Raw genomic sequence first — 16,498 nt, forward strand, 5'->3', positions numbered from 1 at the left:
GAAATAAAACCACCGCCCTCCCCTTTGTTACAGGGCCAGAGGGCATAGCGCAGGGATGGCCAACGCCGGTGCTCGAGCACCACAACGAGGCCAGGTTTGCGGCATCGGAGGCAGAGCATGCAAATCTCTCTCCTGCACGTTCACGGTGGAGATCCTGCGGAGCTGACCACCCCTGACGCACAGCACTTTCACATCCGCAGAGGTCACTACAGATCACTCCTGCCCCATCTGGGCTACTGGACGCCCACGCCTGGGTTGAACTCCAGCAGGGTGGGAGGGGATGATTATTTTATTTTGGTGACATTCTGGGCAGGAGCTGCAGCCGAGGGCCAGGGCTGCATTATGAAACAAAACACTCAAGGAATTGGGTTGGGTCTTTTTGTTTTCAAAAGGACACGGAGCAATACAGAGAGTTGTGTTACTTTTTTTTATTTCACCTGCAGCTGAATGCATGCCCCTATTAAAATAACATTCGCCGGTGCAGTATTTTTCTGTTTCACAAATGACATTTACTGTAGGAAACGAGAGGCCTGCTGGGGGTGTTGCCCTAATCTATGACTCTTCCAAAACATGACTGCTCTTAGGGCACAGCAGCCTAGGAAACTTAGAAATAACGCAAACGGTATGCGCACCCCTAACCGAAGGATGCAGATTTTGTTTCCACTTTGGAAAATAACAGAATTGTTCTCTAAAGGATTTTGATCCTGGCTTTTCACTTGATTTTTTTTTTTTAATTAGAATGAATCCACTATTTCTCCCAAAGCATGTTTTAACAAAATGACAACTGTAGGTTTCAGCACCTGCCAAATTCTTCAATGAAAGTGAACCTTGCCGTCGCCTTAAGCTGGACAGATCCTTGACCATAGGGAGCATCTTTCTGAAAATACTAACTTGGTTTGCAAAAGTCGCTGCTGAAAATTGGAAAAGAAATCCCTCCCCCACCCGCCGAGATAAAAAGAATTTGCAGACTTCTGTTTGTCTAAGTGGGCCCCGCTGCCAGGAACAATGTTTAATGCAAAAAGACATGCAGAGATGCAACGCGCAGGGAGCGGTCGCCAGGCTGCCAGCGAGAATCGCCTTTTTACGGGGCCACACGAACGAAGAAACGGTGCCAGATTTCAGGAAACACCCAAGAGAGATTCTAAACCTCAGGGCAGCCTTTAGCTTCCGCTCTTTCATCATCTTCGAGCTTCATGGAAGCTCCTGTCTTGTAGGGGGATTTGGGCTGTTACAGGATCATCCTAAAAAGCAGGCAGCACGGGCTCCCACGCATTATTTCTTCACAATCTGGATGACGTCTTCGTGCTCTATCACATGGGTCAGTCCGACTCTTTGGGGGCTGTATTTTGTGCTTGTGCCCTTGAGAAAGAGAGAGAGGGAGAGATCATCATCATCATCACATTCTGCAGCAGAGCACTTAGTCAATTCTTTGTCAAAATGGCATCATTGGATTTTTTTTCTATGCATGAATAATGCAAAAAAGGAAAAGGCGGCTTAAATAAAAGCGTCAGGAAAGGAGAAATATGAGGGCTGCAGCCTTGATTGACGTTACTGCTCACATACTTCAAACATATGCTAATTCAACCCCTCTGTGTTAAAACAAACATGAAACCAACAGTGCTTTGCTTTACTTACCCACACCAGGGCATATTTGAACTGGCTGGCTAGTGACCGGTGAATTCGGTGGCACTGCGGTAAAACACACACAAACCTCAAATGGTAAGACACAGACAACAGACTTTCCGCATAACACCACTGCTGTCCCTCTCGGCCAGTCCTGGCAGGGGCAGGGATTTACCGCCCAAAGGTGTTTTTCCAAAGCACAGCGGAGCTATCTGCAGAAGAGCAGCTGCTTGCGATGATGTCCCACCAAAACCCCCAGCTGGGATCTAGGAAGCACCGTTTTCTGCTCCTTATAACGCCTCTTCTAAACTCAAATTGGAATAAGCTGAACAGATGGAACGTGAAACTATACCAGAAATTCATAAAAGCAGTAAACAGTGAGAAGAGGCCCTGGCGTTCGAAACGGTCATTCAGATAAATGAAGGAGGTCACACCAAGTGCCTTTCTGCTTGAAGAAAATGAATACAATCTGTAAAGGGTGTGGGCATCCTTTAACCTATGTGTAGGCTAAATATGTCCTCAACCATCTTAGAGAATATATTTATGCATGCGAGTAGCTCGGTGTCAGCACATTGTCTGATTCAGTGAAGCAGTACATCTCCCGCAGGCAGGAAACATATCGCTTCAAGAACTAATCATGGCACATCTTGGTCTCACCACATGCTCTACAGATGCCCCTCTTCGTAGGATGATGGCGTCTGTAAAGTCCGGTCTCTCTGCAGAGCAAGGAAAAGAACAAAACAGATAACTGTACTTTCCAAAAGCCAGCACATCCGGTTTTTATCCATTATTCTTGTGCTAAGCCTTGTTCACTTCCAGCAACATCCACCTGGCTCCCTCCCAAATCTGGCCCTGTCACTGTGCCTTCCTAGCTATGCCTTAAGATATCAGATGCTCGCTTTCCACAGATCCTTGCATTTGTACCATGGATCAGCACCCACTCCTCATCTGTAGAAGACCTTTTTTTTCTTTGCAACATACTGAACCACATGAAGACAACAAACCAAGGTTATAAAGAAACATCCACGCACGATCAGTGATAAACCCCCATTCAGATACAGCAGGTCCCTTCACATCAATCCCCTCTCCTCCCAACAATGACAAGGCATACAATCAGGAACAGGGGGCACCATAGGCATTGTTTGGAAGCCTTTTCAGGTATGGTCACAACAGCAGGGAATTTCTCTATCCTGTTATATTTAACGGCAGTCACCTTATTGAGATAATAAAGTCTTGTATTGCAATAAACCAAGTGAGGGCGCTTGCAGGGCTTCTTCAGACAGTGAGTGCAGAGGATTCAGCACTGCTCCCAACACCCACGTGGAACCACCTCCAATCGCAGCTTGTGCTGCCTGCTCACCACTGCTGCCATGTGAAGGGTGGGCCTGCAGGCACAGCTACGTTATAATAGTGGCTAACACTATTTCTCTGTAAAGCGGCTTCAGCTGTTATGGCCTTGCTTTTAAGGAAAACACGTCATGAAGAAAGATAAACAATATTTTTGGGGTTTGGAAAAAAAAAAACTGCGGGCGATACATTTGCACCTTGCTGTGTGACAGGGGATCCCTTCTGTCTAAACTTTATCTTCAGTTGTAGAAATCTGGATTGTATAAAAAGCAAGTGATCAACCGTGGGTACCGGGAGCTTGACACTCTGCATTGGTGAAGTCTATATTTATGTGGCTATTTCCTGTATAAAACCTTCAACCCTAACGTACGATGCTGCTCCAGGGCTGTGAGGCAGAAACCAGCCCCAGGTTAAGCAGCAGCGCGTGCTGAGACGGATCTGCCGGTGGCAGTGCCGCCTGCCGCTATCCAGCACTGTGGGGATCAAAGCTGCTGCAAAACACAGAGCCCGAGAGAAGCCAGCTCTACCTGGGCTGAACGCCCAAAGGACAAGGAAGAAACCGGCAGAGCCAATTTAAAAACTTGTGGGAAAAGTCAGTAGAATTATAAGTTTTGGAAGTCAAAAAATATTCCACTCATTTGGACGTATTCTCATGTTTTAGAGATGAAAAGAAGGCGACCCCAAATTTGAGGAAGGAAAGAGAAAATGTTGACAATAACTTGACTTTCAGCCTCTGCCGGATGTGTCCAAGGCCCACGGCTCTGCCCTCCAGGCCAGTCCCACCCTCTCCACATAGGAACCTTCCTTACGTCCTCTCTTCTTAGTGTAGATACAGGTCAGGGCCAAGTATTCCCACAGCATCTCCAGCAAGAATTCCAAGTTCAGCTTCATCCCGCAGCTGCAGAAAGGGGGGGGAAAAAAAATAGCAGTTAAAGTCTGCAAAAAGGGCCACTTCTGGCTACTACAGGCCCTACTTCTGCCTGCCACGTCTTGTATGGCAGAACTCCAGCTCTGTCATGGAAACTGGAAGCAAGCAAGGCAAACCCCAAACCACATCTAGTCAGGTCGCTTACTTCTCCAACGAAAAAAAAGCTCCACCGCAGGACTCTCACCTGATCACCACACTGTGGGGTCTCCTAGCCAGGCGATCCACCTCCTCCATAGAGATCTGATCAACCTTATTATAAACCTACAGCAAAGGTGGAGAAGACCAGCGGGTTAGATAGCAAGAAATCACATCTAGAAATTCTGATCAGCTTCTCAGCTCAAGGTTCGTACATTTCAGCTGTTTTCTCTTGGCATAAAGTTTTGTTCTGATGTTTGATTCCTTTCCCTGATCAATGAAGGTAATTTTCCATGGCTTTGACAGGTATGAATACAGTTGCCAATAGCCGGTTTCTTGTTTGTGGGACATTAATGGCCCCCATCCATCCTGATCACTACCTCTCAAAAGGCATTATACTTGGGCATGACTCCCTGGGACAGTGAGTAAGCGGATGATGAATGAAGGAGGACAGAAGTCCAGGAACAAGGCAGACACGGGCAAGTATCAGGAATTTTAATATTCTTTCCAACTGCAAAATGCCAGCTTTACAGGTTGGTGGCACAAGAAGTCATATGTTCTCCTGAGCCGAGACCGTACATGCAAACAAAGACGACTCCAGGAACTCCCCGACACGGAAACTGGAATATAAAATGCACTGGACCCAGCCCAGAAACACGACGGCAGAAAGATCCTATGGACTATGTAGTCCCTCCCCATCCCTCGGAGATCCCCTGTGCGTCTTCCAGGCCTCCTGGTACTTACATAGAGACACGGCATGTAGACTCTGTTCCCAACAATCACATCGATAAAGTCATCAGGACTGCAGTCTTCTCGAAACAGGACTTCCGCATTAAAGATTTCTGAGGTGAGCAGGGTTAAAGAGCACAACCAAAATGCTACCAAGCACTTCCTGAGGACCCTGCCGAAACGTTGCTCTGAATGTTAGGGGATCTGCTGTTTCTTTCCTTTTGTTCTGTGCGCGTTACATTTTTTGGCGTGCACTAAACATTCTGGTGCATGGTAAAGCTTTTAACGCATACTGAAAAGTTGTAATGCACACAGTGAACCCGTTTCAGTGAACCTTTCCAAGTGTCACCTATTTGGAATGATGGGGCTTCCAAAATGTGCAGCCAATATTTGGGAAGTAGGTTAAAGATGACACTTGGAAAGGTAAGGCCATTCTCCCCAGGCCCTCTTTTCATATTACACACATACAGATACATACGTAGGGCATTGTTTGCTGCTATCGGAGAATGAGATGCAGTATTGGTTCAGGCTAATGTACTTGCTTAAGCCCAGATATGATGTTAAGTCTGAAACAATGTAAGAGAATTCGTTTTCAACCCAAAATCCAACAGCCTAAACAGAACGACTGCAGCTCGGACGAGTACTCGCCTAGAAAGGTCTGGGTGGCAGGATACTGTATTCGTGGAGGATAAGCTGTACGAGTTTCTCCGAGCACTGAGTAAGGGGGAGGGTGGAGTTGAAGGACATTCCCCCTCCTTTCTTTGGCTGTAAGAGAAGGAAACTATTCTTTAGGAAGCACAATACAGACTGGGTCTGATACTCAAAAGGCACGGAGGAAACTCCTTGCAGAAAAACAGGATCTTTAACCACTTCTTGCTGATAAGACTTGTGGAACTTGGCAAGGCAAACTTACTACATAAGAGAAAGAGAGACGTTTTTACCTTAAAATAGATATTTGGTTTTGATTTATTCAACCGAATTCCTACTGACTCCAATTCCTTTTCCAGTAAGGCCCTGCACAGATGTACAAAATGGATTCTAGTTATGAAGCAACTCATAAACAAGAGCCGAGTGACAGTGAAATCCAGCCACTAACACCTAAGACACTGGAATTAAAATGTAGGCTTCCTGTCTAAAGGTTGGCAGGGGTCCGGCATGGACATATTCAGTCCTGGAAAGGGAAGGAAGAGGGATGCCACGGTTGGCAAGTCTTGGAGAATGTGTGTGAGGCCCGGGCAGACCATCTCTCGGAGGCAGAGCTTGTATATAAAAGGGAAAACGGTGGAGAACAAAATAAAAAAAGTGATTTCAGTCTGAACAGGTTCACTGTACTTAGCTGTGCCTAATGAAATGAGCCCCTTCTGGCCTGCCCTCACTTACCTCTGTACTTCACCCTTCGTAGCATCTAACATCATAATGACAACATCAGCAGTCCTGGCCACGGCTATCACCTGACGACCTCTGCCTTTACCTGCAGGAGAAGGAGAGGCAGCACTCACGATGCGGACCAGCCACAAACTCAAGTTGCCAGAAAAAAAAAAAAGCTGAACAATTGAACCACACTTCCATTTTTTAATCATTCGTTTGATGCCCCTCTATATACCAGAAAGCAAAAGGTGGGCGGGCATTACGTGTCTTACCACAGGAGCAAGACAACTGACAGAACGGTAGGAATCGCAGAGCTCACGGATCCTGGAAACTGCATCGCATTTCCCAAAATGTATCTTACTCCTTCAGCCAAGTCTTCTTCTCAGATAGGTCCCCTTCCCATTAACAAAAGGATATCTAGGCCATTAGCTAAGAATTAAAGGGAAAATAACCTTGAGCAGCTCCTTCAATGATCCCAGGGAGATCCAACAGCTGAATATTGGCGCCTTTGTACTGAGAAGAACAGAAAGAGAGAAAAGAGAGAGAAATGGCAGAGTCCCAGCTCATTCCATTCTAATCAACAACTCACAAAAATGTCCATAAAACCATGGGTAACTCACATGCAAGAACAGTACAAGTCTGTTTGGCCCGGATGAAAGGAGTATAGCTCCCAAAAGCCTTGAGTTAGTCCAATAAAAAGGTATCACTAATATATTTTTTGTTGACTTATTCTACGCAAAAGCATAAGAGCCTCCCTTCCAGAGCATCTACAAAACTACAATCAATTCCCTCTCCTTTATTTGAACTTTATGACTCCATACTGAAGGCTGGTGATAGCCTCCACACCGCTGGCAATAAAGATAAAAACAGGTTTCTTCTGAAGGTTGCACAGACCAGGGAGCGCAGAAGACTTCTAATGGCGGTGCTGGACACACATCACACTGTGCAAAACCCAGCAGGAAAAGTGTCAGGAGCCTGGCCCACGGCTGCTGTCTGCTCTCTCATTTGTGACAGTTCTGTGAGCAACTTCCAAACTCACAGGCCGGCACTTCTTGCAATGCACAGGATCAGAAGGTAGAAGTGCCAGCCTGCAAGTTTTGAATCTGCTAGCGGTGCTGGCACAGATGAGAGACAGCAGTCAGCAGGCATGGGACGGGCTCCTGCCACTCAGTCACCTGATGCAGAGGGGAACGGATACCAGGAAAGGGGAGAGGGAGCAAAAAGCAGGGGAGAACGGCAGGGGGATGAATGCTGAGGAAAGGGAGAGAAGAAGCAGGAAGATGGATGCTGCTGAAGAGAGAAATGAAGGGTTGGTGGAGGCAAAGGGTAAGACTGGGAAATAGAGAAATTACTTACCTGATAATTTTGTTTTCTTTAGTGTAGGCAGATGGACTCGGGACCAATGGGTTTATGCTCCCCTGCCAGCAGATGGAGACAGAGTCAGGTTTCAAAGCTGCCGTCACCCTAGATTCACCCCTGCAGTGACCTCAGCCTCCAGTATTCTCTTCAAAAACCACTGTTACGGATAACCGTAACTGTCCTCAATCAACCGTAAACAGTGAACTTCAGTAAGAATATAGGTACCCTAACCTAGGGACTGGATGAACACTTACCCGTGATCGCTTGGATTCGAGGCCCACGCCACAGAAGAACCCATGGCACCGTTCTTGGGCAGCCGTGGGCGGGATGCTGAGTCCATCTGTCTACACTAAGGAAAATGAAATTATCAGGTAAGTAATTTCTCCATTTCCTAGCTTGTAGCCAGGACGACTCAGGACCAAAGGGATGTACAAAAGCTACTCCTGATCGGGGCAGGAGGCTGCCTGCAGTCCGTCAATGCCACCCGTGCAAAGGATGCATCCTCTCGGGCCTGTACTTCCAGGCGATAGAACCTGGAGAAGTTGTGAAGGAGGACTACGTCACTGCTCGGCAGATGTCGATGAGAGACAGCAGTCTAACTTCCGCCCATGAGACTGCCTGAGCCCTAGTGGAACGCACTCTCATCTGAGAAGGTAACGGCTTTCCAGCCTCTACGCAGGCTCCCGTGACCACCTCCTTAATCCAGCGAACTATGGTAGCCCAAGAAGCTGGTTCACCCTGCTTCCTTCTGCCACGTAGAACAAACAGGCGGTCCGTCTTTCAGACTGGTTCCGAGACTTCCAGATACCAAACTAAAAGTCTCGACATCCAAATGATGGAGGAGAAGATAATCCTCCACGTCCTTGAGTTTATCTAGGGACGGCAACAAAATGGACCGATTCAAATGAAACTCTAGACTACTTTGGGCAAGAAGGATGGGACATTAAGTAGCTGTAACGCCCCTGGACTAATCCGGAGGAACGGTTCCCAGCACAATGCCTGCAGTTCAGAGACGCAATGTGCCGAGCCTATAACCACCAGGAACACAGTCTTTAAGGTCAATAAGCGCAAGGAAAGAGTGCGCAGTGGCCGAAATGAAGGACCTGCCAAGAATTCCAGTACTAAATTGAGATTCCACAAGGGGGTCAGTAACCATAAGGGAGGTCAAAGATGCTTCACTCTCTTCAGAAAATGGGCCATGTCAGGATGGGCCAACAGGTAGGCCCCCATTCATTTTACCCCTGAAACAGGAGAGCTAACTGTACATTCAAGAAGTTAAGGGCCAAACCTTTATACAAACCGTCCTGCAAAAATTCCAGAATAAGTGGGACTTTGACCACTCAAGGGTTGACACTGGTTCTTCGAACCAGGCCTCAAATACTCTCCAGATCCGACATACGCTAGGGATGTGGAGAACTTCTGAGCGGAGTAGTAATGGGACAATTATCGCTGCAGAATATCCTTGCTTCATCAGACGAGCCTTCACAAGAGCCAGACCATAAGACAGAATTGAGTCGGGTCCTTGTGAAGGACCAGTCCCTGCTGTAACAGGTTCCTGTGCAGTGGGAGGCACAGGGGATTCTCTGCCAGAAGTCTCCGTATGTCCACATACCATAAACACCTGGGCCAATCCAAAGCTACCAGTAGTTCGATTCTGCGAATGACCCTGCCCAGCAGGGGCCATGGAGGGAAGGCATATAGCAACTCATCTTCTGGCCAGATATGGACAAAAGTGTTGATTCCCAGGGACCATGGATCTCTTCTGCGACTGAAGAATCGAGGAACCTTCGCATTGTAGGATGCAGTCTGCAGGTCGATTGACATTGTGTAACATTGTGTAACTACAGCAAGGGTTATTTTTCCCTATATGCAACACCTTGCACTTGTCCACATTAAATTTCATCTGCCATTTGGATGCCCAATCTTCCAGTCTGGCAAGGTCCTCCTGAAATGTATCACAGTCTGCTTGTGAATTAACTACTCTGAATAATTTTGTATCATCCGCAAATTTGATTATCTCACTCAACGTATTCCTTTCCAGATCATTTATAAATATATTGAAAAGCACCGGTCCAAGTACAGATCCCCGAGGCACTCCACTGTTTACCCTTTTCCACTGAGAAAATTGTCCATTTAATCCTACTCTCTGTTTCCTGCCTTTTAACCAGTTTGTAATCCACGAAAGGACATCGCCTCCTATCCCATGACTTTAGTTTTTGTAGAAGCCTCTCATGAGGAACTTTGTCAAACACCTTCTGAAAATCCAAATACACTACATCTACCGGTTCACCTTTATCCACATGTTTATTAACCCCCTCAAAATAATGAAGCAGATTTGTTAGGCAAGACTTCCCTTGGGTAAATCCATGCTGACTGTGTTCCATTAAACCATGTCTTTCTATATGCTCTGTGATTTTCATCTTTAGATCATGCGCATCTTTTAAGGCTGCTCCGCCTTCCATTGGATAGTTACTCATTTAGGGACGGCATCCACTATAGGAAAAGCAAATGTTCCCTTACCGCTGGTCCAGAGGGTATAGAGCTTCCAACGCTCAGCCCCCTTTAAAACTTGCTTCTGGGGCATCCCATTCCAGGGAACTGAAGCAAACTAACCTCCGGGACCTGCCTTCACCTCTTAAGTCGATCGGGAAACGTCGGCACCCAGGAGAGCAGAGAGCACGGCCGGGCCATCTCCCCCCTTTTTGTTCTCTTTTTTTTTTTTTAAACTTTAACAGAAGAACAAAACAGACAAGCTATACTTCCCTATAGAATGGCAGAGATTTAGAAGAAATTGTGCTGGGAGGGGAGGGAGCCAGACCACTGACTGTCACCCCCAGTGCGCCAGCCTGAGCAATTTTAGGGTCCCCAACCCCTGCTTGCTGCAGCCTGCTACCAGGAAGGATGGTCCCACCAGGGCCTACAAACTTCCTGAGAAGCACAGTGCTCTTCTAAAAATCATAACTCCCAAGGGAAATCTCTTGGACTTCTTAAAGTTCCTTTTTTTGGTCAGGACTGCAGGTTTTGCATCACCTCCATCTGCTGGAGACAGAGAAATACTAAGGAGCTGCTGGTGGCACAGTGGGTTAACAGGTGGTCCCTGCGAAACTTTCTCTGACTCCATCTGCTGGAAGGGAGGCAAAACCCAGGAGTCTGGACTGATCTGGGTACGTACAGAGAACACGCGCTTTCAAAGTTGTACGTGTAGGGACGCGTCCGACGTTATGCGCACATCGCGTGCACAGAGCCAACGCACTGTGCACACTGATGACCTATGGAGGGAAATACAGCACACACACGTGTAAGATGTCGCCACTGCGGCCTACCACGCAGTGTGCCAACCAAGCCTGCTCAACCCGCTCGGAAGCCCAATACCCCTTACCCCAAATGGAAGTAGTAATGTCGTTGGTATAGCGCGCCAAGCACGGAGACCAAGGGGAGCCCTACCGAAGCTCCCTCTGATCGTCTTTGAATCAGGAGGTAATCTTCCTTTTGATTTTTTTTCTACTTACCTGGGCTCAGCGCTTACAGAAGTACAGAGACAGTATCTGACTCCGGGGGTGGGGGGGTGGAGAGGCCTTTGGCAGTCACCACTGCGCACAGCTTCCTGCACTCCCTGCCTTTCAGCTGCTTAAGCAGCAAAGTCCACACCGGGAACCGGACCAAGGCAAACCTGTGAGGGATCTCAGAAATCACCTCAGGAATTCTCAACTGGGGGAAGGGACCTTTAGGTATCACCGCAGGAGAGCGGGGGCTCAATTTTCCTTCAATTTAGAAAGTAGAATTTCTCCTTCCAAAAAGTACAACAATCCCTATAGGGAGAAGTACGTCCATCTGCTGGAGACAGAGAATACTGGCGAGATGAGGTCACTGCAAGGGCAAATTTATTTCTTTAAATGTTTTATATACTGTCACTCCATGTGAGAATCACTAGTTCATAATGGTTTTTACAGTTAAAACATACAAAATATAATGTGTGTTGCAAAGTGGATAAGCATTCATAAAAACAGAAATACAAAAGGTAGATATGAAGACAGAGCTGGATTATAGGGTTTGCAAGGAGGGGTAATTTTACAAGATATATATAGATTATCTGAGTCATGGGGAACTGAGTGTTTCTGTCAAGTGGAAGGCATTTTTAAATAGCCAACGTTTTAGGTCGCTTTTGAATTTCTTTTTATCTGTTAACATTCGAAGTTCTTCTGGCTTGGACTTCCAAAGTATATGACTGTGACATCAGCTTTGCAACCTGTCTCCATCTGCTGGCAGGGGAGCATAACCCATTGGTCCTGCGTCCATCTGACTACACAGAAGCATTATGTGGATGAGGGATGGTGTGCAGAAGAAAGAAAGATAAAGCAGAGGGGTAGGTGAAAACCGAAAGATATCCCAAAGCAAAGAATGTCAAGCAGTGTTGTCTGAATATTCAAGAAGGCTCCCCACACAGTAAAAATACTACTAGCAGCAATTTATGGGTTTTACAGTTGCTTGGTTTTTATTGATTTTAATTACTACTACTCTTATCATAAAGCTTGGGGGGTAACTACACAAAGCGGCAGTTACTACCCTCGAGAGAACCATGAGGGTATCCTGCATGGAGCAGCAGTTACTACCCTTGAGAGAAACATGGGGGTATCCTGCATGGAGCAGCAGTTACTACCCTTGAGAGAAACATGGGGGTATCCTGCATGGAGCAGCATTTACTTGCTGGGCAGACTGGATGGACCATTTGGTCCTTTTCTGCCATCATTATTATGTGAGACAAATTAGGGACAAGTGAGAAGAGGTGGAAGTTGAGAAGAGAAAAAGGGGACAGAATGAGGAGGGAGAACAGATTTTTTTTTCCCGTACTCCAAAATCAAATCGGGTGAAATGTTGTCTACATCTGTAATCTCTCTCTTTCAGCATATATTCTAAGCCAGTTTTAATGAAACGACAAAGGCTGACTGCTTCATGAATAACTCCTGCTTCCAGTCCCGGGATGTGCATGCCCTCATTCATTGGGTTTATCCACGTGGCAGCGTTAGGTCTCTCCTGGGAGACTGTGTGGGAGGCGGCATTTTGCATTGAAAGTGAAGTACCCAAAATTCACCAACGCACTCCAGATATGCCTTTGCCATTTAATCCCGTCTTTCAGTCCTGGGATAAATACATTTACCAATGCTCCCTGTCAGGACATGTGCGAGTGCACAGGTGGAAGATGTCCCCCTTGGCTTGTGCAGTTTGAAACCCCTTCTCTCTGCTGTTTCTAGCACAGCATCTATTTATTATGTCCTCCATGACCTTGTGAGTGCTATACATTCCTAACAAGACATTAGGGGAGAAATTTTAGCGACAATATCTGCTATAGAAAATAAATTACAGAATATTTGCTTTGCTTTTCTTTAAATCATAATCGTAGAGACATCCTAGAATTGGTGCTCACTTTGCTGTTTCTGAATAATCTACGCAAGAATTCAAATGGTGCCAACACCACAGACTTACTTCAATGACACCTGGAATACAGGTCAATGTTGTGAATTCATAGGAGGCAGCTTCACTGGCAGTAGATGTCATTAAACTCAGAAAAGTGGACTAAAAGACAAGATACCAACACGGATCACATTTTCAAAAATCCTTGTTACCCTTTTATTTATAAAATTTCTATTTTGCCTATAGCAGTCAGACTGTGCTAAGCGGATTACAATACATTTACAATAAAAAAACCAATTCATGACATACATTAAACATTTAAAACAGCTTCAGTTCTCTATCATCTCCTCCCTGACAAGACAAGAAAAGTGAGTCAGTGATTATTAAGTCAGTTATAGAGCATGAAAGGATGACACTAAATACAAAAAAATTGAAAGCACAGAGAAAAAAAATGCCACCTACACATAAACCAGGATTTTTATTTGCAGTTTACTATCAAACAAATCATTGCCAGCAACTTTACAAGGATCATCAGGTTACAGCTCAGCTTTCATCCTGCCTGAAGGGCAGACCTAATAACAAACTACAGGGACCTCATATGGTGGATGTGTGTGTGGTTTTACCAATGACAAACCTAATTACAGGGCACAGCCACCACCTGCCCAGCAACCTAAGTGGTTCTACCAGTATCTTTTTTTTTTAGTTTTTTTTAAACTAGCACCATTTGGCATCCTGCTAGGAAGACGACCACAACTGACAGGATATGTGTTTCAAGCTAGCATGAATGATGTCCTTAAAGCAGCAAGGCCTCCTCCTTGTGTCAGAGAGGCAGCGCTTAAGTACATAAGAAATTGCCATGCTGTGTCAGACCAAGATCCATCAAGCCCAGCATCCTGTTTCCAACAGAGGCCAAACCAGGCCACAAGAACCTGGCAATTACCCAAACACTAAGAAGATCCCAAGTAAACTTGATTAATAGCCGTTAATGGACTTCTCCTCCAAGAACTTATCCAAACCTTTTTTGAACCCAGCTACACTGACTGCACTAACCACATCCTCTGGCAACAAGTTCCAGAGCTTAATTGTGTGTTGAGTGAAAAAGAATTTCATCTGATTAGTCTTAAATGTGCTACTTGCTAACTTCATGGAATGCCCCCTAGTCCTTTTATTAACTGAAAGTGTAAATAACTGATTCACTTCTACTCTTTCAAGACCTCTCATGATTTTAAAGACCTCTATCATATTCCCCCCTCAGCCATCTCTTCTCCAAACTGAACAGCCCTAACCTCTTCAGCCTTTCCTCATAGGGAAGCTGATCCATCCCCTTTATCATTTAGTCGCCCTTCTCTATTTAAAAGATTTTACACCCACCCTTCCAAAGTTCAGAGCATCATGTTTAAATATATATATATTCAAAAAGAAATGTCATAGAAAAATGCTATAACTCAGATGACAGAATTAAAAACCATCCAGAAAAGATGCATCTTTAATGCCTTCCTAAAGAATTTAGGATCTGTGATAGATTGTATATCTCTGGGACCAGCTGTCAAGAAAGAGCGCTCTCTAGTTTCATCAAGGAAATTAGCAAAGAGTGCGAGAATAGCTAGGGTAGTTCCTTCTAAAACTGTCTCAGAAAAATACAACTTAAACAAGGAACCAAGAAAATAACTGAATGGTCTATGGGCTCCCCCATACTCCTCACCTTGCCTCAAGTAATCAAATTGATTCTTTTGCAGAGGCTCCCAATCAGTGGATGGGTGTAATGCAAAGAAAAGAAGGGTGACACTAGCTGAAAGGCAATTTTCTCAGATCCTTGATATTCAGCAGGGATTGCAGAATTTTCTAAAACAGGAGTTTAGAAAAAGTTCACCACCCTTATTACAGGAAGAACTACTGTCCAACTTGCAGTGAATGGTTATATTTGCAGAAGTCAGAAGTCCCTGCAATTCTCATGTTCCCTCTTGGAGATATGTGAACTTTAAGCTGAATGAAAGCAAAGCCCTGAGCTGCCGAGATAAACTGCCAGGTTACAGGGGGGGGGGGTGTTAGAATGATCACTGACCTTACCCACGGAAGGAAAGCCAATCAGTGCTACGCGGGCATCTCCGGATTTCATTACATCAAAACCTTCTCCTTTGCCGGCAGAAGACTTGGAGGGCTCAAGTAGCTGCGCTCTGTACTTTGCAAGTTTTGCCTTTAGCAAACCAAGATGGTATTCGGTAGCTTGAACATGGGACAGAGAGTTAATGTCACATAGGAACTGGTTTGATTATGTCAATTTTCAATCACTAAGGAAAATGCTGTTCTGCACATGACAGCCAGTCTGAAGTCTATTATGTGTGTACATAATAACTAGTTTACCAAATATTACTGTAGTGACTTTAACAGCACCTATTACTCCACCTTTCAGATTTTACGTCTTATCCCTGGTTCCCGCCACTTATTTTTGTCTCGTTTGCCCGGCGATCCACAGAGCAAAGTCTCTCTCTTGTGTGTACTCAGCCTTGTACAGCTGTACAGACGTTTGGCAGTAGTAAAGAGCAATAAGCAGGGACTCAAATAAAATTCTTTATATAGGACTAGCGCTTGAAAAAGAAATCAATAAAGCTATTACCCGGAATCACAATTCTACATTTTTACAGCAACTTCTCAGCCCATAGCAGTGGCGCAAGGACCCGTGCGGCTTGCAATGCCCAGGGATGGAGGCCTCTCTCCCTCACTGAAGCACCAGACTGTTCCGGCAAGGAGCCGGACATTTCAACCGAATGAGCTCCCGGGCATCCCATCCCCCCTCACCTTTATTTTTCTGGGTGCGAGCGATTTCCTTCTCGATCTCGGAGATTTTCTCCAGGATGCCCATGGCTGGTGCGGGGAGAGCGCCGGGCTCCGAGCTAAGGGAAAGACAGGGGACGAGGAGGAGGAGCAGACCGGCGAGGCGCCAGGTCCCTCTCACGCCCGTCACCGGAAGGGAAACACGGCCCATGCGCGACAGTTCCGGGCGCTGAGAACGCCGCCGTCACCGGAAGTGGAGCAGGAAGCGTCCGGCCGGCTGCCTTCCGGGCGAGAGTAAGGAACCAGGCCCCGTAGAGAAGGGTTCCGGCCGGCCCCTGCGCATTTTCTTATATTTCTAGCTTCACGGCTGGGGCCGTCGCTTCCATTATCCTTCAGAATAGTCCAAGAAACAAATCCCATTTAACACTAATAACGCCGCGATGTTTTTTCTTTTAATTCCAACCAAGTGATATTCCTATCAGGAACACGATGTACGCCTGCTAACCATATTGCTGTAATGCAGGGGTGCATGCACTGTGTAGGCAAAAATTTCTCATGCATATTTATTATTCATTACAGATATCCTGAAAAGCCAAGTAGCTAGGACGAGTCTGAACAAAACATTTTATGTAAATTCCAACAACCAAAAAAACAAGGCCAACCTGCTGGGCTTTGGAGGTTGCAATTATTTAAGATCTGCCAGAATGAAAACGGACGCTGATAAACTCAGTGTCCGTTTTCAGTACTGGCAGACGGCCAGGTAGGAAAACCAATCCCGAGTTTACCTGCACCGGTCTTCATAACTCGGCGGTCTGTGGAGATATTTTT

At 45.9% G+C, this 16,498-nt stretch overlaps 1 protein-coding gene across 1 annotated transcript; it reads right to left on the reverse strand.

Annotated features, from left to right (window-relative positions):
• Positions 1–413: 413 nt before the first annotated feature.
• Positions 414–15,882, reverse strand: DRG2 (developmentally regulated GTP binding protein 2). Its single transcript, XM_029576789.1, has 13 exons — positions 15,695–15,882; positions 14,961–15,121; positions 12,971–13,060; positions 6,583–6,643; positions 6,143–6,233; positions 5,704–5,776; positions 5,437–5,527; positions 4,778–4,875; positions 4,083–4,159; positions 3,780–3,868; positions 2,281–2,339; positions 1,636–1,689; positions 414–1,359 (listed from the first exon to the last, which is right to left on the reverse strand). Exons 1-13 carry the CDS (start codon positions 15,879–15,881, stop codon positions 1,273–1,275), a joined length of 1,218 nt encoding a protein of 405 aa, XP_029432649.1. The 5' UTR covers position 15,882; the 3' UTR covers positions 414–1,272.
• Between the last annotated feature and the right edge of the window lie 616 nt (positions 15,883–16,498).

This window comes from Rhinatrema bivittatum, chromosome 14 (assembly GCF_901001135.1).
Source record: "Rhinatrema bivittatum chromosome 14, aRhiBiv1.1, whole genome shotgun sequence".
NCBI lineage: Eukaryota > Metazoa > Chordata > Amphibia > Gymnophiona > Rhinatrematidae > Rhinatrema > Rhinatrema bivittatum.

Excerpts from the sequence above, each read along its gene's own strand:
- DRG2 (XM_029576789.1), bottom strand. The coding sequence starts at position 15,881 with ATGGGCCGTGTTTCCCTTCCGGTGACGGGCGTGAGAGGGACCTGGCGC. Across the intron at positions 6,644-12,970 it reads GTATTCCAGGTGTCATTGAA|TACAAAGGCGCCAATATTCA; the intron begins GTAAGTCTGTGG and ends TGTTCTTCTCAG. Across the intron at positions 2,340-3,779 it reads CTACACTAAGAAGAGAGGAC|AGAGACCGGACTTTACAGAC; the intron begins GTAAGGAAGGTT and ends CTTGCTCTGCAG.